Source organism: Gymnoscopelus braueri (assembly GCF_963280865.1).
Source record: "Gymnoscopelus braueri genome assembly, chromosome: 24".
NCBI classification, from domain to species: domain Eukaryota; kingdom Metazoa; phylum Chordata; class Actinopteri; order Myctophiformes; family Myctophidae; genus Gymnoscopelus; species Gymnoscopelus braueri.
This window is the reverse complement of record NC_137626.1, coordinates 10291492-10314867: the sequence shown is the minus strand read 5'-3', so window position 1 is coordinate 10314867 and position 23376 is coordinate 10291492. Positions and strand designations below refer to the sequence as shown.

General features: G+C 39.7%; 1 protein-coding gene across 1 annotated transcript; it reads left to right on the top strand.

Moving 5' to 3' along the window:
- The first annotated feature begins 1021 nt into the window (after positions 1-1021).
- On the top strand, positions 1022-22905 carry LOC308080779 (uncharacterized protein). The gene is made up of 12 exons (XM_080422760.1): positions 1022-1437; positions 3123-3413; positions 8925-9203; positions 11598-11687; positions 12953-13027; positions 16141-16167; positions 16602-16625; positions 17089-17133; positions 18005-18031; positions 18570-18596; positions 19006-19040; positions 19258-22905. Exons 1-12 carry the CDS (start codon positions 1374-1376, stop codon positions 19270-19272), a joined length of 999 nt encoding a protein of 332 aa, XP_080278886.1. The 5' UTR covers positions 1022-1373; the 3' UTR covers positions 19273-22905.
- The last annotated feature ends 471 nt before the right edge of the window (positions 22906-23376 follow it).

The window sequence follows — 23376 nt, the reverse complement described above, 5'->3', positions numbered from 1 at the left end:
CAAATATTGGTAATTTAATTTGATTATGAATGATTGAACATGTATGTATGTGTAGTACCTCTGCTGGACACTAGATGGGGCACTTTAATAACATTCCATACAAGCTATGTATGGTCAGTGGTGGAAAGTAACTAAGTACATGTACTCAAGTACTGTACTTAAGGACAATTTTGAGGTATTTGTACTTTACTTGAGTATTTCTGATTTCCAATACTTTTACTTCTACTCCACTACATCTCAGAGGAGAATATTGTACTTTTACTTCTACTCCACTACACCTCAGAGGCAAATATTGTACTTTTACTCAACTACAACTACAACTATTTGAAAACTTAAGTTACAAGATTTTGATTATTATTACAAAGCATACATTAACCACTTCAGCCCTATATATATTTCAGCTATTTTCAAAAGATTTGTATACATTTGAAAACGTCAAATGGGGACATTCTGCATAATGAGTACTTTTACTTTTGGTACTTTAAGTACATTGTGTTGCCAATACTTTTGTACTTTTACTCAAGTACATTATGAATTCTGGACTTTTACTTGTAACGGAGTATTTCTACTGCAGTATTGATACTTTTACTTAAGTAAAACAAATTGAGTACTATTTGGTATCTACACACTGGCCTAAATAGAGTGCATAGCATGTGATATCAGATGCTCCGATTCCAGCAGCATGTCAAGCTGTTCCGGGAACCGGGGTTGGTTTTGCTGACAAACTAGTCTCGCGTCACCAGACAACTATTCCACAATCTCTGAATGTATGCCGGAAACATTTGTAGATTGTGGGAGGCAACAGTCTGGTAACGCGAGACTACTGACAAACGGACTTAACGGAGCAGAGGGGGCATTAACCAGTGTGATCCGGTTTAGAGCCCGCCTACTGTATCCGGTAGTTTGCACTCACACATACATGTGACGCACACACTGTTTCCGTATCCGTAACCTGTAAAGTGAACTGATCCCAGACCAGAGGAGCATTACTGCTTCTGTTCTGCTCACCCAAGCAATAAGGTCATGTCAGGACACTGTTACTTCTCACGTTTGTTAAGTTAGGGTAAGGGGTTTTTGTGAGTTTAACTTTGATATCCACACAACACTGATATCCACCCATTGACTCATGATTTAACAAACATGCTTTCACTGTTCTAATCTACAGGGTTGTTGTTCTGTTATTATTGCGTAGCTATTATTCTAGTTTACTTTTTACTTTCGGTTTCAATCCCGGAAAGGGAAAAGGCTTGGTCTCACATCAAGAGACGGCCAAGAACAGTCGCAGCGCAGTCCGCCATTATCGTGTGTGTGTGTGTTTGCTGTCGGTGGTGTGTGGTGGCTGTATTGATGATTAGTTAACATCGATCATAAACATGAAGGCTCGTCTCCCCTGGTTCGTCTGTCTGTTGACCGCAGCTGGACTCATCCTGACTTCAGGTAGGAGAAGTGAAGTCACTTTAAAACATGTATAAAAATGGACACACCCAACTCATGTGTGTGTGTGTGTGTGTGTGTGTGTGTGTTCTGGTTCGCCAAACCAACGGCACATCTTGATCACTATGAGATGTATTTATTTGTATCTTTGCTTATTAAATGCATGTGATTATTGCAGTGCGTCACAATTGCCAAAGTAATAAGTGGCTACAAGTAACAGGATATTCACACGACTTATTATCGTCGCCTCTCGCCTGCTTGTTTATGGTAGCCTATATATTAACGATACTCTTCGATAATAACACAATGTGAAGAATGTTGATTTATTATATTGGTCAAATATTCCTCCAAATAGCCTATACAACTCGACTTGCGTATATCATTTAGCATAGGAGATGTTGGAAATTCCCCCTGGTCTCACAATGACGTTATAACTCTGAACAGTGAGTGTACACCCACCGCACCCACTGAGGGAAGTTTATTTTAAAAAAACGTGAAAAGGGCGCCGGGGGGGGGGGGGGGGGGGTAACCATAGTAAGTATGCAGGCGGCGGCCGATATAACAGTATGGCGTATAGTACTAATTCTCATAACATCTCCTTGAACATTGCATCACCATACTGTAGTAGCTAGTTACCTGCCATGTTCCTTCGGCAACCAGTTGTACTAAATCAGAGGTCTTCAACAGGGGGTCCGCGACCCCTAGGGGGTCCGCGAAATTGTTGTTTGATTAAACAATATTTTTGTTTGAAAAAAAAAAAAAAATGTATTTTTTTCCCCAAAATGTCAAATTGTCTTTAAACATAACATGAATGCATAGCAAACAGATAAATGGAGGCACAATGCACAATAACATGGTATGTTTATACATATTTTGTAGAGAATTTTTATTTTGCACACCTACTGGGGCAGGTGCGTGTAGGAGCAGGCAATATAAAACACAATTGTATACATAAATATACAATATATGTGGTAGCCCCCCCTACCCTACGAGGTAGGGGGTCCCTGCTCCATCTCCCCATCAGTTTGGGGGTCCCTGGCCTGAAAAGGTTGAAGACCCCTATACAGTATGCAGGAGATGCAGGGGCCTTAATGAGGCGTCCAGAGAGGACAGCAAAACTAGGCTTTTATTAGAAGAGGCACTTCTTGAAGCTGACTTGAATGAGCCTTCAGGCTTCAGAAAAATATATCAAGGGGGAAAAGTCAGAATTCCAATGCAGCAATGCATTGATATTAAAAAGAAAATGTACTGCCTTGTAATTTGAACTTTTGAATACTTAATATTGTTTTAAAGCATTGTACTTTGGAATACAATTTTTAAAAGCAAGTACTCCAGTTCTTTAACTCTTTAAGTACATTGTAATATACTGTAAAGTAATTTGACTGAGCGATCACTTGTAGTTGAGTTGTTGCCAGGAATATGACTCTCTCAAGTACTGGGGGTTTAGTACTTTATCTATCACTGGAACAAGACACACATTGCTGTATTTATGGTTGGGTCTTTGGGTTTTGGTATGAAGAGATTGTTGAGTTTTGGTTTATTTTATTTTATTTTATTTTATGTTATTTGTTAGACTGGTGGTATACAGTAGATACTTTTTTTTTATTTTATTTTTTACTTCTAAACACTTTATTATAATTACTGGCTGCTCTAACTGTTTAATTTGACTGGAATCATTTTCTCCACAGCCCAGCAAGTGAAATACCTACAACTGGGAGGAAAGCTTGAATTGGATATTACCCCTGTCACTGAAAACATCACTGGCGTCCTGTGGAAACATGGCCCCAATAAGGTGACAGAATGGGATAAGGGCTTTGGTCCTGATGTGGATTACTATGGGACATATAAAAAACGCACAGAACTGGTTAAAGCCACTGGAAAGTTGGTCGTCAACAGTATGACCATAGAAGACATTGGAATATATTCTGTGGAGGTAAACGGTCGAGTGCAGAGCAAGACTTACAAGGTTGAATTCATCAGTAAGTATGAATGCATTGTGTCCTGTGAAGGATAAATGTTTATGTCTTGTACTTCTGTCATAATATCAACATTTTTCAATACGTCTGTCCAGTCTTCAGAAGAGAACATGTAAATTGTTTAGGGTTAATGGAAGGATGATTTCTTATTAACATTCTTTATTGACACTGCAAGGATTAAGGATGAATGAATGTGTCTGGCTGTAGGCTAGACAGCTAGAGAGAGAGAGGGGGGGGGGACCGTGGACTGGAGAAAGAGACTCAGAAAGGGAAGGAGTGAAACAAATGAAAGAAGAAAATAGAAAGTGAAACAGATTGTGCTTAGTCCCTGTTACTGTGATGCCCCCCCCCCTTTATGAGCAATGGATGATTTGTAACTGTAAATAAAAAAGAGTTAGGGGGTAGGGTTTTCTGGCAACAGATGCATAGGAGAACAACAGGTATCCATCTCATTGCAGTTTGACTAAAGTGATATTTTTTCCAATATTGAATATAGGGCTTGAGACTGAGTGATATCCAGTTACTCACCTAGATTCCATTACCTTTGTGATGAACAGGTGGTGTTTGTACATGAAACATTAGGAAACTATCACTTTAACCATAACAGTGAGTGCAGCAGATTACATGCAAGCAGAGTGAATCACATTTGCCACCAACTGTCTGATGATGGTGGGTGTGTCGCTAGAATACAAGCTGTTTAAATGTTTAAACCCCCTAGAAGCACCAATGATCTCCAAAACCTTTCACCATGATTTATTTAGTTTTAATGAGATAGTTATTGCCCCTGGTGAGTTTAAAATAATGGCAGCTTTATAGCAGAATTATAGATATAAGAATGGAACTTTGTGACAGATGGGTCCCTGGTGACAGCTGAAGTGGGTATATTATTTCATAACAGCGTGGATTGGACAACTCCTATTAGGGCCTGGCAATTAATCAAAAATAGAGCTATTAACCGCCTTAAACTTGCTCATGTAGGTTAATAGAATAACCGAGAAGCAGGGTTTTATTTATTAATGTATAAATTTTTTATTATATATCAACAAATGGACATGAAAAAAATCAAATAGATTTTGTATAATTTACTAAATCGATTTGTCGGATTAACCATGTATTTAAGCCTGTATTATACTTAATTGTACAATGGATGGTGGCGAACAGAAATTGTGAAAATAGCTGATCTACAAGCTCACAATGTGTCGCAATGCAATGGTTTGTGAGCTTGCAGATTGTCTATTCAGGGCTGCCAACTTTCAGAAATTTGTAAGAGTGAGACTTTAACTGTCATAATGCGTTCGGCCGCCGGCCAAAGGCCGGCGGCGAAAAAAATTTTGGGGGCCCAAAATTTTAAAAGGGCCCTTTTTAACGCTGATTTAAAGGAATTTAACATTAAGACTGATGTCTTCACCCCCATGCCAGCTGCTCTCCCTGTCGGCCCCCTCATGCTTATATAGTGTTAATAATTGCATTTATTAATTAATTCTGATGAAAAACACGACTACATTATGCTATTGTTAGTCACATTTATTCAACATTGGGTTTGGACACAGGTTTCACTTAGAGCAAAGGTATTATAATATGTTACTCTCTACCTCCCCCTACAGGCTGGTATTATAATATGTGACTCTCTACCTCCCCCTACAGGCTGGTATTATAATATGTTACTCTCTACCTCCCCCTACAGGCTGGTATTATAATATGTTACTCTCTACCTCCCCCTACAGGCTGGTATTATACTATGTTACTCTCTACCTCCCCTACAGGCTGGTATTATAATATGTTACTCTCTACCTCCCCCTACAGGCTGGTATAATAATATGTTACTCTCTAACTCCCCTACAGGCTGGTATTATAATATGTTACTCTCTACCTCCCCCTACAGGCTGGTATTATAATATGTGACTCTCTACCTCCCCCTACAGGCTGGTATTATAATATGTTACTCTCTACCTCCCCCTACAGGCTGGTATTATAATATGTTACTCTCTACCTCCCCCTACAGGCTGGTATTATACTATGTTACTCTCTACCTCCCCCTACAGGCTGGTATTATAATATGTTACTCTCTACCTCCCCCTACAGGCTGGTATTATAATATGTTACTCTCTACCTCCCCCTACAGGCTGGTATTATAATGTTACTCTCTACCTCCCCCTACAGGCTGGTATTATAATTTTACTCTCTACCTCCCCTTACAGGCTGGTATTATAATATGTTACTCTCTACCTCCCCCTACAGGCTGGTATTATACTATGTTACTCTCTACCTCCCCCTACAGGCTGGTATTATAATATGTTACTCTCTACCTCCCCCTACAGGCTGGTATTATAATATGTTACTCTCTACCTCCCCCTACAGGCTGGTATTATAATGTTACTCTCTACCTCCCCCTACAGGCTGGTATTATAATTTTACTCTCTACCTCCCCTTACAGGCTGGTATTATAATATGTTACTCTCTACCTCCCCCTACAGGCTGGTATTATAATGTGATTCTCTACCTCCCCCTACAGGCTGGTAGGGCCTGTAATAAAGGCCAATCAAAAAGAAGGCCATCAAATAAAACGATGATTTTTAAGTCCACGGAAATAATGAATTTAACTTGAAGGTTAAGGATGATTTAATTTTAATATAGTACAAGAATAGTGTAACTACTGTATCTGTAAAATATAACCCATTTATTTCATAAAATTATGTATTGGGTTATAGCCTATTTGTCTCAATATTTGTCACATTCAGCCCTGGACTTCACTGACTGTAGGGGTCACATTAATCACATTAGAATCACAGATTAGAGATTTTATGTATTTTCCCCTATTTTCTGTATTTTTCACTATTTAAAATATAGTATTTCTTAATTTTTAATAATTATAGCTCGTAGATTGGCTTTTTTCACCATTTGAAATTGTTTTAAAATAAAAGGTCAACAGTTTTCCCAACCGACAGAGAGTCAGAGACAATATTTTGCCTATATATGGTTCTGTATTAGTGTATGAGTCAGTTTTAGCAGATTTCATTCTAATTGGCTACTGTAGACTGCCTATCAATTTCATGGGCCTGGGTAGGGCCACCTGGCCTGGCGGATATCTTCCCTGTTGCGCAGCAGCACGTCAGCAAGTGAAGGAAATGAATAAATACAAATAAACATAATGTTTTGATGGATAAATGCAAATGATTAAATCATATATATATCTTCGCTGTCAGGCCGAAACCTTGTATTTCCATATTTCAACTTTATGTTTTTTCATAAATGAATGCCTTACTTCAGCGGTTCTCAAACTGGGGTCCGGGGACCCCCAGGGGTCCTTGAGGAGTTACATGACTTTAACTATGAGAGTGTTCCATTTGTACACTCTCAGAGTTAGGATTTCTTAGTATAGATTGGGGTCCCAGAGATAGCAAAGAGGTATCAAATGGGGGTCCGTGGCCTAATGCTTATTAAACTGGGGGTCCATGAAATTAAAAAGTATGAGAACCACTGCCCTACTTCATCATACAAGAGTGTCACACTATAAGAGTAAAAATAGCCGATCTACAAACTACCAACATGCCGAGATATGATGTGTTGTGAGCTTGTAGATCAGCTATTTTCACAAATTACAATTTCCTATAGTATTGTTTGTTGATTACTTTTCATGCAGTAATGCTATTTTATATTTCATTTCTTCCTTCTTTTTTTTTTATTAAAAAGGTCTTTAAAAAAATTGTCACTTTACTGTCATCTGGGGACCCCCCCCAAACAAAAAAATTACGTGGGGACCCCCCTGGGCCTTGTGGGTCCCGACACACAGGTTGAGAACCAGTGATTTGACTAACACTGCTAGTCACAGTTTGTTGTTAAAACCACCAGCAACATGTATGCTGCTCACCAGCAGCCTGTGTAACGTTTAAGTCTCATGTAGTCAGACCCACCATTTCATCAAAATAAAATGATTTGTAAAGATAATGTGTTTGTAAAAAGGAGGTGGTTAAGTTATCTACCGTTTGACCCGCTTCAGAATCAGTCACGGCATATTGAGGCGCTGACAGACTCGTCGGTCGGCGTTTCACGTTGTATACTTTTTTAATTTCTCCACCAAAGTGTTGTGCTTCCTTAAATCCTTCTCCTTGGCTAGAGAGACGCAATGACCCGCCTTAAGCTGCCTCTGATTGGTTTGTATTAGTGACAGACGAGCGTCATGTGAACCTTGGCTGCAGTCCATCGCGCAGCGCACCAACCACAAATCTGGAAAAGTCGTCCTAAAACACCCTCGCCCCCGGTCTAATGCGGCGGCCACGGTCCGCGAAAAAAGGGTGGCAGTGTGTTTTAGGACGAGGCTTCCGTTTTCCACCCGATTGCTCTTTTTTTTTTTTTTTTGCTGTGAGAGGGGGGAAAAAAGCGTGAGAAATGGCAAGTGTGGCGTGAGGCGTGAGAAGAGGTTAAATTGCGTGACTCTCACTCTCAAAGAGTGAGAGTTGGCAGCTCTGCTATTCTTGATTTTTTCCCCCCCCTTTTTTTCGTTCATTAATAGGCTCTATGCACAGCAGCCATATTATCGCTTCCTTCACAGGTGTTACCAGTGATACTAATGAAGGCTCTGTTCCATTTAGTGAAGCACAGTAGTTCTCAGATTTTTGAATTTCAGATTTCCACGCCCCCCATAACTCTGAGAGTGTACAAATGGAACCAGATGGACCCGTAAGGGTCCGGGTCCATTTGGTTCCATTTGTACACTCTCAGAGTTACACACCCGTAAAGGGCCATTTGGGAGTGTTTCCAGTGAGCCAACATGCACAATATCAGCACCCTGACTCCATCTGACCAGAATGGAACGGAGCCTTCATTTGTATCATTGATAACACCTGTGAATGTCTTGCAATATGGCTGCTGTGCATAGGGCCTATCGTAGTCAAGGCAAAAGTTTGAAATATCTGTGACATTGATTTGAAGTCATATTGCCCAGCCCTAACTCCTATACAGTTAACATAATACTGGCACACAGAAACACCCAAATGAAACATACCCACTTTACTGTCTGTTCTTAACTTAACCCTCGTAGGGTCTTTGTGTTTTAGTCACACCCAGGGCCTTCGGGTCACTTTGACCCGAAGGCCCTGTGTGAAAATTTTAATTTTCATGAAAATGAAAATTTTCATTTTCATATCACATGTTTAGTACAGTAAATAAGGCAAATAGAAGAAGTTTCATAGAGAACAAAAAATGTTTACATACTTTTAATTCATGTTGAAAATGTTAAACCGGGTCAAAAGGACCCGAGGACCCTACGAGGGTTAAGCTGCAGTTTATATCCATGAGAACTTTTGCCTCCTTTCTGTCAATGTCAAGTGATGTTGTGTGTCACTCACTGCTGAAATGGTTGCTATGTTGTTGCTACCCTGTCACATTGATTCATGAACAATCTGATTGGCTGCCGCCCAGCGAAATTCACTTCTCATTTTCATTTACATAACCTGAGGAAGATCACACAGCCAACATGATTTGTTTTCACACACATTCATTATTTTTCCCCAACAGAGGATGTCCCAAAGCCGGAGGTGGGTGTCAAGCCACTGTCTTGTAGCCCTGCCTCTAACCACTGCACATTGGTCTGTGATGGAGACGTCAAAGACAGAGGTCCGGTTACCTATCGCTGGAAGAAAGATGAGGAATGGATGGTGTTAGACTCTACCCAGACTCTGGCACTGTTTGAGATCACCAAAGCTAAGGAAGGGAAGGCTAAAAAATTCTCTTGTGAAATGAAGAACCTATTCAGTGAGATGCAGAGTGAGCCCATTCCAAATCCACTTCATGAAGGTATGTAGTTTACTCCACGATGTGTATGAATTTAATCACTGTCCTAAGTAGGGATGGCCAAATGGAGACATTTTCTTAACCGGTTGCCGTTAGGCCTTACCGATTAATTGATCATTAACCGTTAAGGAAATGTGTTCCCAAAAAAAAGCGCTATTTACCAATAAAAAAATTAAAATAAGCAGTTTTTCCCCCCGCATAATATAATCCGCTATTTACACATTAAAAATAATGTACCTTGCATGCACGTAATATGTAATAATAGTAGTAATAGAATAGAAGAAGAACCGTCGTCCTGAAACACCCTGCCCCGCGTCTAAACCGGCGGCCTCGGTCTGCGGGAAAAAATGGGGCAGTGTGTTTTGGGACGAGCGTTCCATTTTCCACCCGGAATGGCTCGGTAATTCTCAATAGACTTATCAGCCGTTGTTGTGCGAACCCTTAAACCCCCCTCGGGGGGAGGGGGGTTTAAGAATCTGGCCCGGTCAACGTTAGAACCCGCCATACGCCAGTGCCCAAGACTCCACCGCATCATTTAGTTTAGCTGCCAGGTTGTTTGCTGTGTGTCTGTCGGGTATACTCTGTGTCAATAAGACGGCTGATTTCACATTCCATTCCTCGTACTCTTCATTTTGTGTTTAATAGTGTTAGTATAGTGGAAGTCACGTGTGGTTGCGGGTGTAGACTTGGCCCTTTGTCTTTAACGGTTTCCCATTAGCCGTTAGTGTTAACCGGTTGACAATTTCTTAACGGTTACCGGTTGGCCATCCCTAGTCCTAAGCCTAGTTCAGAGTCAGTTTTCTGAAAAAAATGTATGTTGCTATATGAGTGGTGCTCAAACGTTTTCATAAGGACCCCCAAAATTATATGTATTTGGCCGCGGACCCCCATCTAAAAGAAATGTGTTCCAGAGACCCCCAAAAGCAAAGATTTGATTTAGAAATGTTTGCTTAAAATATATATATATATTCAAAGATTTGAACACATTTTCACGATTTTTCAAAAGTAGCAGATCTACAAGCTCATAGTGTGGCACGAAGTGACACACTATGAGCTTGTATGTCTGCTATTTTTGAATAACTAAAATCTAAAATGACACGGATGCTTTCCCAGTTTGAATGGGTTAAGCTTGGACAGATAGATGCTTTATGAATGACATTCAGACAGCCTATCACTGATCTGCAGCTGCTCAGGAGTATATATGAACTGAATGTTGGATGATTGAATGTCCTTGAGCTTTGTGGGATTACAGTCTCATGCTGAGCAGGTGTTTGCTCAGTCTCCTCTTAAAGGCATGAACACTACTTGATGTAATGTCTCCAGCAACAGCAGGGGGAAGGCTGCCCCTTTGTAGGTCGGCGCAGACCGGCTGAATGTGTTGCACGCGATTCAACTTGTCCAATTGCAAGCAAAGAGATGCAACGCATTTCTGATCACGTTGCTCATACGAATCTGCCATTGTAATGTTGTGCCTCCCTACTCTTCTCTTTTTTCTTTCTTTTTTTACACTGCACGCACCTGCCAGTGAGAGAGGGAGAGAGAGAGAAAAATAGAGAGTGCGCAAACAGGAGAAAAGAAAGGAGAGCATATAGCAATTCCATATATAACAGTGTACAATATAATATCCAAAATAATATACACTACAGTAATACGTTAACATGCTATGTATGGAAATGGTAAACTATCTCCACTGGTTGCCTTGATGTTGACTGTCACTGTCCATTATTACGTATGCATTATTGTGTATGCTCCAAGCAGCAACACTGCCCCCATGGAAAGATGCCACGTTTGTCCCTTCAGGCTAAGGCCCGTGCAATAGGGCAAGTGGAAGCTGGTTTTCCGTTCCGTTATGCAGAGTGGCAGCATTATTTGGTGTCAGCCCTGGTACCATTTACAAACTTAGGACCAAGTTCTGTGAGACTGGTGAAGTCAAAGGAAGACAACAACCCAAGAAGACCGGTTCCTCCTCACCCTTGCTTCACTGAGGAACCATAGGTTTTCTTCCAGAGATTTACAGGCAAGATTTGCACAATGGTACCAAAGACAGATGTCAAAGTTGCAGGTCCCATGCTCAGGTGCCAGTCACACACCTGTGACTGGCACACACCTGCCTGCAAATGGTACGAGGGCTGACACCAAATAATGCGTAATCTGCATAACGGAACACCAGCTTCACTTGCCCTATTGCACATGCCTTATCCTGAAGTGACATACGTTGGCTATAACCATTGATTATCCCTAGTTAATTCAATATAATTCATATCTAGATATACATACTGTACACACAGACAAATAGACATAAATCATGAATGTGTCCCTCAAATTTAGGTGAAATTAACTGTTTACTTGAAAGCAAATGAAACCCAGTAATGTAATTATGTTTTTCTCCTACACCAGAGCCCCCTCCACCACCCTATTGGATTATTGCTGTCATTGTTGCAATTGTGGCTCTCCCTTTTGGCTTCCTGACAGGGGTGAAATTGAATGGTAAGTTTCTCTACTGATTTTAACCCATTAAGACCTGAGGCGATTCTTAAAAATGTTTTCTAAATCCTAACAGTTTTTTGAAAATAGCGCAGCACTCGGTGCCGTGCTATGAGCTTGTATATCTGCTATTTTTGAATAGCCAAAGAAATCTAAAGTGACACAGATGCGTTCCAGGTCTTAAAGGGTTAAGTTACACATAACATACAACATGCGTACAAAGTTACTGCTCAGCAGCTGCTCAGCAAGACCCCCTCTAAAATGAGATGCTGCATCTCAAGGGGCTATCCTCTCAATACATTCTGACCAAATTCTGAGCTACGTACAGTGTCAAATGCTTTGATGCTTATCATTTTTTAGAATTGTTCCGATACCACTGTTGCGAATCCCTCAGATGCAGCCTAAAATGCTGAATTGAGAGTCTAAGCACCGATCCCAGGGGTGTGAATCTTTTGGTATCCCACAATTCAATTTGATTTTGATTCTTGGGGTAAAGTTTTGATTCACAAGCGATCATCGATTCAAAACGATTCCCAATCAATTTGATCCATTTTAACATTTAGCATTGTTCTGAAAATGTATATCATTCAGTGTTCAATTATTACCTGCTGATCCTTTATATCCTTTAATATCAGTTAGCTTGCAAAATACATCTGTCTCTTTTTATATTATGTGCTGTCTTTTTTTATGGACCCACAGGTCTGAAATAAAGATTATATATACATTATATATATATATATACATAACCGTAGGCTAACATTAACTTAATTCAATATAAAAATAATGAATAGTTATCACATTCCTCCTGCAGCCTATAGATACGAGTCCGTGAGGAAGCAGCCAAATCGGTTGCAAGCTATGTACTAGTCTTGTTCCCAGCCTTTTCTCATCACAGAGGAGAAAAGCCTGGTAATGACTTAAATGCAGAGAATGTCTATGTCATATGTACTTCCCCTGTAAACTGTCTTTTTCGACCAATCACAACATTCGTGTCACTCGGGTCTGGTAAAGCCTCAACGTAATGTCCTTGGTTCGTAGGCTACTTCAGCCAAATTCCATTTAGAAACTCAACCGGCTAGGTCTCGCCCAGCGTGGGGTTACACATGCAACTATTGCGTCCCAGTTGATAAAATAAGTTAAAATGTCCACAATGCTACGCGTTTTGAGCTTGTAGATATTTTCAAAATAGCCGATGTATTTATGGAAAGAATTGTATCGGCACATCTCTAATCATGTCCTGTTATCACTGTGTTTGAATTTCATCTCAGAGCCTATGAGGAAAAAGGTTGAACCCGTGAAGAAGATTTTGCCTAAGTGTCTGAACGATTGGCTTGGTTTTCCAGGTGAGTGAGTCTGAGAATACTATTCAAGTAGTTTGTGATGTGACTTGGTCTGGTCTTTTTGACTTTGTTTTCAAATTCTGTTTATCTTTAATGAGCTTTTAACCTGAGTTTGGTAGTTTAGTTAATCTGTGTTAATCTGGCCCTGCTGACAGGGCCAGATTAACACACAGGCAGGGCTGCATCCTGGGACACTAGGCTCTGGGGGGCAGGCACACACACACACACACACACACACACTCACTCACTCACTCACTCACTCACTCACTCACTCACTCACTCACTCACACACTCACAGTCACTCTCTCTCTCTCGCTCTCTCTCTCTCTCTCTCTCTCCCCCGGCAGCACCAATAAACTACGCTCTTTCTTTTACCCCCACCCCGACAATACTACGACAATGCTGTTAAAGCCCAGTCCACACCAAAGATTTGTAACGCAACGGGCTGCAACTTGCAGCGGTCTGAATTGACCAGTTGCAGGTTGGTGCAGTTTGGGGATCCTGTTGTAAGTGATTTCAAGTGGTTTCAGGTGGTTGCAAGTTGTTTGCAGTTGCAACTTGTTGCGTTGCGAAATAATTGGTGTGGGTTGGGCTTTAAAGGAGCACTTCTTTCACCCATTTTCAACCATATCTTTATATATTTGGTCCTAACTATTGCTCATTATAAGAGTGCATCATTTCTGTCCACTCACTCTGTGTCTCATTGGTGAACTGTGGACAGCTCAGAAACCTGCCTACCAATGATGTCATCATTGGGGATTCCTAGCTAATAGAAACTACAGCCTTTCTCTTCCTGGAAAGTTATCATTCAATCATTACAATGTTTGAAATCTAGTTTTGTTTTTACTCAACCTGCCTACTGCTGATGATGTCACTGGTAGGAATGTTTCATCCCACCAATGAGACACAGAGTGAGTTGATGCCAGAATTGATGCCATCTTATGATCATCATCAGTGATTGTGGAAGTAGGTTGAAAATGGGTGAAGTGGCCCTTTAACTGCCGCCTGGAGACAGAAGAGGACTTTTTTGGTCCTATCAGCCCCTTTATAATGGTTTGTCTTCCTCCAGATCACCACTATGGGGCATAGCAGTGGCGGGCATTTTGTGGTGCCACTGATAGAAAACGCATTCATTTTTCCCATAGAGATTTCCGAAAATATTTATATAAATTATCTTAAGCCTGGAACCAAGCCACCCAGGCTCCTGGTGAATCATGACCAACATTTGATTTGGTGTCAACATTTGAAAAATGCAAAAAAAGGGTTTTTATTAAATATAGCATATACGAGTCGCAGCGTGTCTGTGTGTCAGGATGCGAGGCAAAACTCCCACAATCACGTGCAGCATGCGTCCCCTCCCCCTGCGCATAATGGCTGTACATGGGGCCGACGCGTGCTTTAGCGTGATTGTGTGAGTGTGGCTTCAGGAAGTAAATTCCTAGCCTCGATCTCCAGGCTTTTATTTTTTAGTTTTGCTAAAAAATAAAAGCTTGGAAATTCCTGTCCCAGCTGTTGGTACGCAAAAGCGCCTCGCGTCGTCTGATGTGCCGCGCCTTATTTATTTTGGGTGCGCATGCGCATCTGCGCACCAGTTATGTGCACCCCTGATTATAAACTATATTTAATAAATACCATTTTTTTGCGTTTTTCAAAAAATATTTGAATATTTAATTATATTATAATTAAATATTCAAATATGTTTTGACACAGAATCTAATGGTCATGATTCACCAGGAGATAGCCTGCTGACAAAGCATCTTCGACCTAATGAAAGAAATCGTATAGAGACACTCAAGTCTAGTGGTCTATGTGTCAGCAGCCAAATGAGTATGCATTAATTATAAAAACATCATCCAGTCACTCCATGGCATAAGTGAGGACGATACCAAAAACCTGTCAATGCGTAACAAGGCGTAGGCCTCTCACAATTATTACAAAATTGCCTAATCACAATTATTCAAGATACCGTAATCACATTTTATTTTATTTTTTTATTATTATTTTTGCGTTTCCATTCTTCTGTATTATTTAATCTCTTAAAAATAGAGACAATCGCCAATCTACAAGCTCACAATGCCGTTTATCATGCCGTGTTGTGAGCTTGTACTTCTGCTATTTTCAAGTATTCTGTATGTATACAATTTTTTTAATACATTTTTACCGGTCATTGTCAGTCATTTATTTGTATATTTCAGTTATTTGTCAAATCTGACCTGTGCAAGTTTTGTTTACAAAGCTTAAAAGGCAAACAGAAATCAGTAATTTGTATTCATATGTTCCAATGTTTAATGTCAAACACACAATTAAATCGTTAACCACAATTATTTGTATGGCAATGTGAGAATAACTGGTGTTGTTAGTAATCACATGCCTCACAGTGGTTGTTTAGGTTAGTGAGTTCACCTTTACATCAGAATGCAATATTTACTCTGAACTGGCAGGCACATTTATATTATTTATTTATGTGTCACAATAGTGTTACTGTTGGTTAAGACATGAACCACATCCAGAACTGGCAAAGGTAAAAAATTAAATAAGAAAATAAAAAGCAACTGACATCACAGCAATAGAAACAGAGTTGTGAAATAGTGTGAGATGACATTTCACTGGCTGGTATATCTGGGTAGTCTCCTCACGTGGCTAAACCAACAGAACAACGGAACATAAATGAGCCTGAAGCTGGTGTTGATTTCCTAACTTGACTGTAACAATCTGAAGTAACACCTTTTCAAGGGTGCTAGTTATTTCTAGGGTACGTACTAATTATTACAATGTTGTACATATATATATATTTCCGACAGAATGAGAGCTTTGATTGAGACACCAGCTCTCTCTCTCTCTCTCTCTCTCTCTCTCTATATCTCTATATCTCTATATATATATATATATATATACACACACACACACACACACACACACACACACACACACACACACACACACACACACACACACACACACACACACACACACACACACACAATATATATACACAATTGGGTAGTCTAGTCTCCTCACATGGCAAAACCAATTGAAACATTTGACATGAATTAGCCTGTCGCTGGTGTTGATTTCCTAACTTGACTGTGAAGTGATCTTTTCCTTTTACTCCGCAGATGGACCTCCAACAAAGGAGGAAAATGGCAAGTCGTAAAGTTTTTTTTTCATTCTTGAATGTTATGACTGTAGAAATGTCACTTCATAAAAGGCCATTATGATTAGGCTATGCCTCCTGGTGGAGATTTGCACTCTATTGTACTAAGCACACCTTTCTACTGTTATGTCTATCTACTGTATAATTCAGAAGTGACTGCTACAATGTTTTCCTGCGTATTTCTTATTTGACCGCTGCCACCCCACTGTGACAACAGATAAATAGATAGGTAGATAAGAGAGAAATAGTGTGAAGTGACCTTTAAGTAGCTGGTATATCTGACAGTTCAATGCCAACATCTGGGTAGTCTCCTCACATGGCAAACTTAATAGACAAATGGGACTTAAATTAGCCTGAAGCACGTGTTGATTTCCTAACTTGACTACATGAAGTGAAACAGATCTTTTCCTCTCTACTCAACAGGCAAACGTCCTGGTGAAGATGAAGGCAAGTCCTAATGATTTCTATCTATGCAATGTGTTCTATTTAATAAAATATGCATCACATGTGCTGATGATTGAATGTAAGTTTAGGATCACTGTCCCTGTGCTTAGAATTCGACATGGAGAGGTCTGCTAAAACAGTGGATCTCAAACTGTGGGCCAAATGATATCGGCTTAATGTGCAACATTGTGTTCTCACTCAACAGTAAACAAAACAACACATTGTATAAATCTATACAGGTTATCTGCACAAGTGACAATTTAAGGACTTTTAAGACCTTTTTAATGCCTCTAAAATAAAAAATTCAACATCGGCCAAATTGTCAAATCTTAGAAGCAGAAATTGTGAAAATAGCAGATCTACATGCTATTTTCACAATGGAACCGAGTTAAATAAAATGTAATGCAAATTGTAATTAGCTGACATTTTGTTGTGTGCCGCGTGTGTAAACATTTTTCTATGACAGAACTTATCCCAGAATCAAACAAGAACAACAGTGATCCAGAACCTGGTAAGTCTGTTTCTCTTCTGTTACTACCTGTCTATTGTTTCAATCAAACTTTATTAAGGACACATGGTCCATAGCAACATAAAATAACATACAAATACAAAAACAACAGAGGCGGACATAGTCCACATAAAACCATAAATTCATGTACAGGCTTACACGCCAATGGTTCCACAGTTTACTGTCCTTCTATGATGTTGATGATGTCTATCAGCTCTTTGTCCATGGAAGCCTTGGTTGTGTCCTCCTGCTAACAACTTGGTAGTCTACCGTTTAGCAAAGCTTTGCTACCAACTACTGTCATTTGTCTGGTCCAGTCTGTGTTTGTCCAGTTACCGCAATGATTTGAGATAATCGCAATTATTTTGCATAATTGTCATAATCGGGTCCATGTTGAAAAATGTTCATATATTTTCAATAGGGGTGTGCCGATATATCGTCCCGCGATATATCGCGATACGTTTTCGTGACGATATGTATCGTTTTGGAAAAAAATTATATCGTTTTGAAAAAAGAAAAAATGCCTCCTGGTGGAGATTTGCATTCTACTGTACTAAGCACACCATTCTACTGTAATGGCTATCTACTGTATATAATTCATAGGGTGACTGCTACAATGTTTTCCTACGTATTTCTTATTTGACCGCTGCCACCCCACTGTGACAACAGATAAATAGATAGGTAGATAAGAGAGAAATAGTGTGAAGTGACCTTTAAGTAGCTGGTATATCTGACAGTTCAATGCCAACATCTGGGTAGTCTCCTCATATGGCAAAATTAATAGACAAATGGGACTTAAATTAGCCTGAAGCACGTGTTGATCTCCTAACTTGACTACATGAAGTGAACAGATCTTTTCCTCTCTACTCAACAGGCAAACCTCCTGGTACAGAAACTGCAGGCAAGTCCTAATGATTTCTATCTATGCAATGTGTTCTATTTAATAAAATATGCATCACATGTGCTGATGATTGAATGTAAGTTTAGCATCACTGTCCCTGTGCTTAGAATTCGACATGGAGAGGTCTGCTAAAACAGTGGCTCTCAAACTGTGGGCCAAATGATATCGGGGGGTCCCCAGATGCTTTGCTTAATGTGCAACATTGTGTTCTCACTCAACAGTAAACAAAACAACACATTGTATAAATCTATACAGGGTATCTGCACATTTCTAAAGTGACAATTTAAGGACTTTTAAGACCTTTTTAATGCCTCCAAAATAAAATAAACTACATTGGCCAAATTGTCAAATCTTTGTGAAAATAGCAGATCTACATGCTATTTTCACAATGGAACCGAGTTAAATAAAATGTAATGCAAATTGTAATTAGCTGACAAAAAACAACAGAAACATGGTTCATAAATGAGTCTGAAGCTGGTGTTGATTTCCTAACTTGACTGTAACAACGTTGAAGTGACACCTTTTCTTCTCTACTCAGGAGACAAAGTGGATGAAGTAAATGAAGGCAAGTCTTAATGGTTTCTATCTATAAAATGCAGAATAGTCCTTTTATAATGTTGTTCTACGTATTTCTTATGCCTCAGTGTGAAAACAAAAACAACATCAGCTTTCATGAAACATGGTTGCATGTTGTGTGTTTTATTTGTTTAAATACGCATCACATATGCAGAGAATTGAAGACCTGTTTAGGAGGACAGGTCCTGTGCTCAGATGGAAATAGCTGACATTTGTTTTTTGTGTGTGTGTGTGTGTGTGTGTGTGTGTGTGTGTGTGTGTGTGTGTGTGTGTGTGTGTGTGTGTGTGTGTGTGTGTGTGTGTGTGTGTGTGTGTGTGTGTGTGTGTGTGTGTGTGTGTGTGTGTGTGTGTGTGTGTGTGTGTGTGTGTGTGTGTGTGTGTTGTATTGGTTCGACCAGTGAAAAAAGAGGTTTCCCCCGATTCACAGCCCTCGGTATGTCTGTTTCTCTTCTGTTACGACCTGTCTATTGTTAATTATTCTATTATTTTAACTGCTAGTTCTTATTTGGTTTCAGCCTTTTCAGACACAATTTTCAATTGCTTTTTTTTCTTCATTTGTCTCAGTGTTTAACAGTCTTGTATTTTTTGTTATGTTTTTTTGTTTATGAAACAATTAACCTAATCTCCCCCTCTCTCATATCTATTTCCAGGCGGCCACCTCCTGAAAGGTTAATTTGAACAACAGCACCACCCTTCTTTTAGAAAAAAATTGTTCCCGATTCATCAGCGACAAGGTTCAACTTGTCACTGATACAGTGTTTTCAATTTTCAACACCTTTTTTGAAGAAACCTATAATTATCGGGAGCAGTGCCTTCCATAATTATGACAGTTATACCGTTGAAATAACAAAAGCAGCATCTGAAATGAGCTTTGAATAGTCTCATTTGATCGGTCATCAATCCATCAGACCGTCACTGCTTGACCACACAGGCTGTTACACAGACTCTTTATCACTGTTTGCCAGCCTGATCTTGGCTGCAGGAACCTTCTTTTAGAATACATTTCTTCCCATATCTTTATTAGTTAGAGCTAATTTAAAGCAGCACTATGTAGTAAGTAAGTAAGTAAGTAAATTGTATTTGTATAGCACTTTCCACAGAGAGAACTCACAAAGTGCTTTACATACAACAGAAATAAAAACAGCAAGAAACATTCAAATGATTAGAAACAACACAAACACAAAACTGCACAGGAAAAACAAAACAGCAAACACATTTCACACCTGGAGGAGAACAACTACATAGCATATTATGTCCCACAAAATTATAAAGTTACATGTTTAAGCAATATCATCCTTCCAGACTCAGGGGGGTCCCTGCTAGGGGCTTGACTGTATTACTATGTATTGAGGAGACAATGAGTTTCATCCTGGCATTTGCCAAGGCACCAAGGCAGAACTGCCAGTCAAAGCGAAGACTGGCCAATCACATGTTCATGAAGTCAAAGACGTTGGCTGCCATGTTATTTGTGATAACATGTGATACCCCAAACTACATAGTGCTGCTTTAACATAGTTTCAATATTTCGCCATCATCATGTCAATTCAGTCAGCCATTTGTGAAAGACAAACTGTCTGAATTACCATTTACCATGACTTGCAATCTATACCAAAACCATTCCTACCACATGTACAGAAGAAGGTTGTTGTTTCAGAAGCTAGTAGTAATGTGGCTGTTTCTTATATTTAGGGCGTTGTTTTACCATACTTACTATTTTGAAAATACCTGATCTACATCGACACGTTGTGAGCTTGTAGAACAGCTATTTGAACTATTTCAAAATGTTATTCATAAGGGGTAAGGCGGCGCACAAGATAGGCTCCTCAGTGTTTTCATCATCAACATACAGTGAAGATGAATTTTAAGCTTTGTGGTCCAGCAATGGGTTCATATTTTAGTCTGCAAATGCCACATTATTTCCATAAGTCACACTTAAATCAACTGTAATGTACCTGCCTTGAATCTGAATGTGCTAGAACCACTGTCTTAGTCTTATTTTATTCATAAGAGTTTTGTGTTTGTTTAGTGCGGTATATTTTTGTAATTTATTTTTTTGGAGGGGTGTGTGTGCACTGAGTAAATTATGTCACAGGGATAGCATAGATAATGATAGAGTGTTTTTACATCAGCTTTTGTGTGAGTTTGACTCGATGCGATAGTGTGGACTAGACAACACCATCCCACACTGTCAGTTTGCTCTCCACCAGTTATGGGTGCCTGATGCAGTGCCCAGCCTCATTCTTCTGTGTGACACTGTCTGTGACCCGTGGGTGGCCTCCATGAGGTCCACGTTTCTAATGTGGTCCGCCCATGTTACACAAAGTGCCATTCAGAGCATTCTTGTGTAGATAGATGCCATGCCATCCGGGGCCTTTTTCTATTACTCAATGTGACTCACGGCAGTGGCAGTTGCTCAGGTGATAGAGCGGCCGTCTTGGAATACGAAGGTTCTATTCCTGGCTCCTCCTGGCTGTGTGTTGAAGTGTCCTTGGGCAAGACACTGAATTCCAATTGCGCCCGTTGAGCAGGTTGGTTGCCTTGCATGGTTTCGTCCGCCATCGTTGTGTGATTGGGTGAATGTAGTACATTGTAAAGGATTTTGGAGAAAGGTGCTATATAATTGCAGTCCATTTACTCACAGACATCCCAGTAACGCCCAATGGAGAATACTGAATGCTTGTGGAGTTTCCTTTAGGAGTCATAGAAAACACTCTTAGTGAATCAGACAAAGATGTGTCCATCCAGAGAACATGTAACCACAGCATGATGGTGTGGTCACCCTGCGGGACTGGCATGTAACGTCATTGTAAATCCTTAAACTCCATCACTGAGCTGCTGCATCTTAAACTGTGATCTTCAGGCACACAATCCTGGACCCTAGCTAATCAGATGTGGTCTTTATGGTTGTATATTAGTCCTATTCGACTAAAGCTGTACAGCAGAGTTAGATCTGACAATATTCAGGCAAGAAAAAGATTTTATGATTAAAGATGCATGTACACTCCATGATGGGAGTTGGATAGCAATCAAGACTGTTTATATTATGTTAAATGTCTTTGTTCTGTTTCTCATATGAAAGTATTTGTGCATGCTGTAAGCCTTCAGGGCTGCATGTGCGCTGAGGTCATCAAACCCCTAGGCCTAGTGCTCAAAAGAATCAGGTTTAAGTTGTCCTGCCCGTACATGCATTAGTTTATGTATGTGTATGTGCAATGGCGTGCATGCACAGGGTATTTTAAAGTGTGACTAACTCCTTTCTCAAGCAGTGGGTTGAGTCCAAAAAGTGCCTTATGGAAATGATACCACTAACAACCTTGTACTAACATCAGAACAGGGAGCTGTAGCTGTAATGATGCAATCTTGAGTTGCGGCCTTGGAGGAAAAAACGAATGAGTGAATAGATTATTTGATGCATTTTGTATACATGCCGTTTTATTTCTGAATGATTATCAGTTCTATATATTTGCTTTTATTTTGATTACTGCTATATCAGTTGTATATATTTTTTTATTTTAATTACTGCTATGATATATTCTATGTAAAATAACCTTTAGAGTTAGTTTAGTTGAGGCTCCAGGGTTACCAAAAATATAGCTTTAAGGATTTGTGGCAAAAGAAATAGCTTAGACAATCATGTTTAAAATATAAATTGGGCTGAATATAAATGTATTGTTTATTTACGCAAAGGGGAATAATAGCGTCCTGGCTGTGGGAGTTGAAGTCTTCTGTAGCACCCTTTCGCAGCTTCCAGTATTTACAGTATGATGAAGCAATGAGGGTGTTCTGTGAAAAAGCATTGACTGTCACTCAGATGCAACCTAGGATCAGAATCAACTCTTTTTGTATCTGCTGACAGACTTGATTCTGGCTCCTGTTTCACACCACAAACAAAACCACCTGGATTAACAGATGTTCAATTATAAGACTATACATTATGAATGTTCTCTGAGAAAATTCTCTTTCAAAACAGAGGTTCTCTGGGAACACAAAGTAAATTTTCCCTTGGGTTATATTTGGTCCTCTATTGGTCCTTAAAGAGGACTGGACTTATTTTTGTGACATTATTCATTGATGGGATTTGTGTATTTTATGTACAGGGACTGGTATGCCTATGTGTTATCTGGAATATTGTGTATATGGAAACACACTCATTTTGGGTGTGTTGTGTTTTTATTTTTTGTGTGTCCTTGTTTTGTTTTTGTTTTGTTCCCCAAAAGGACCACAGTGGAAACAAGCGTTTGGGCATTGTGTGTGCTTTCATCCTTTTTAAATAATTTTCAATAAAGTGCTCAATCAATCATTAGATCTCATTCCAACATTATGTAGACATATTGTCAATATCTTATCTGTCAAAGTGTTGTTGCTATTACTGTATGTGTGGCTCAATTTAAATACATTTTTATAAAAAAGTATAATTGATGCTGAACTATTCAGTCCATTTCTCCCCATGTTCTCTGTCAAACCTCTATGCATTAGACTAGAGTGTTCTTCCAGTGTGTTGTTTTAGTAGTATTTAGACTGGAATACTTAGTATCAAAGTTAGAGCAGTGCACAGAGATACAGTAGTGTAGTCAACAGGAGTCGTGTACCCATATTGGCTTAGATCCTATGTATAGCTCTGGTCCATAGCGTTAGAAGGAGTTCGAGAACTCCTTCTAACGCTATGGACCAGAGTCTATCCCAGTGGTTCTCAAACACTTTAATTTCAAGGGCCCCAATAACTCAAGAGAGTGTACTTAAATAGGAACCCCCTCAAGGAACCCTGTGGG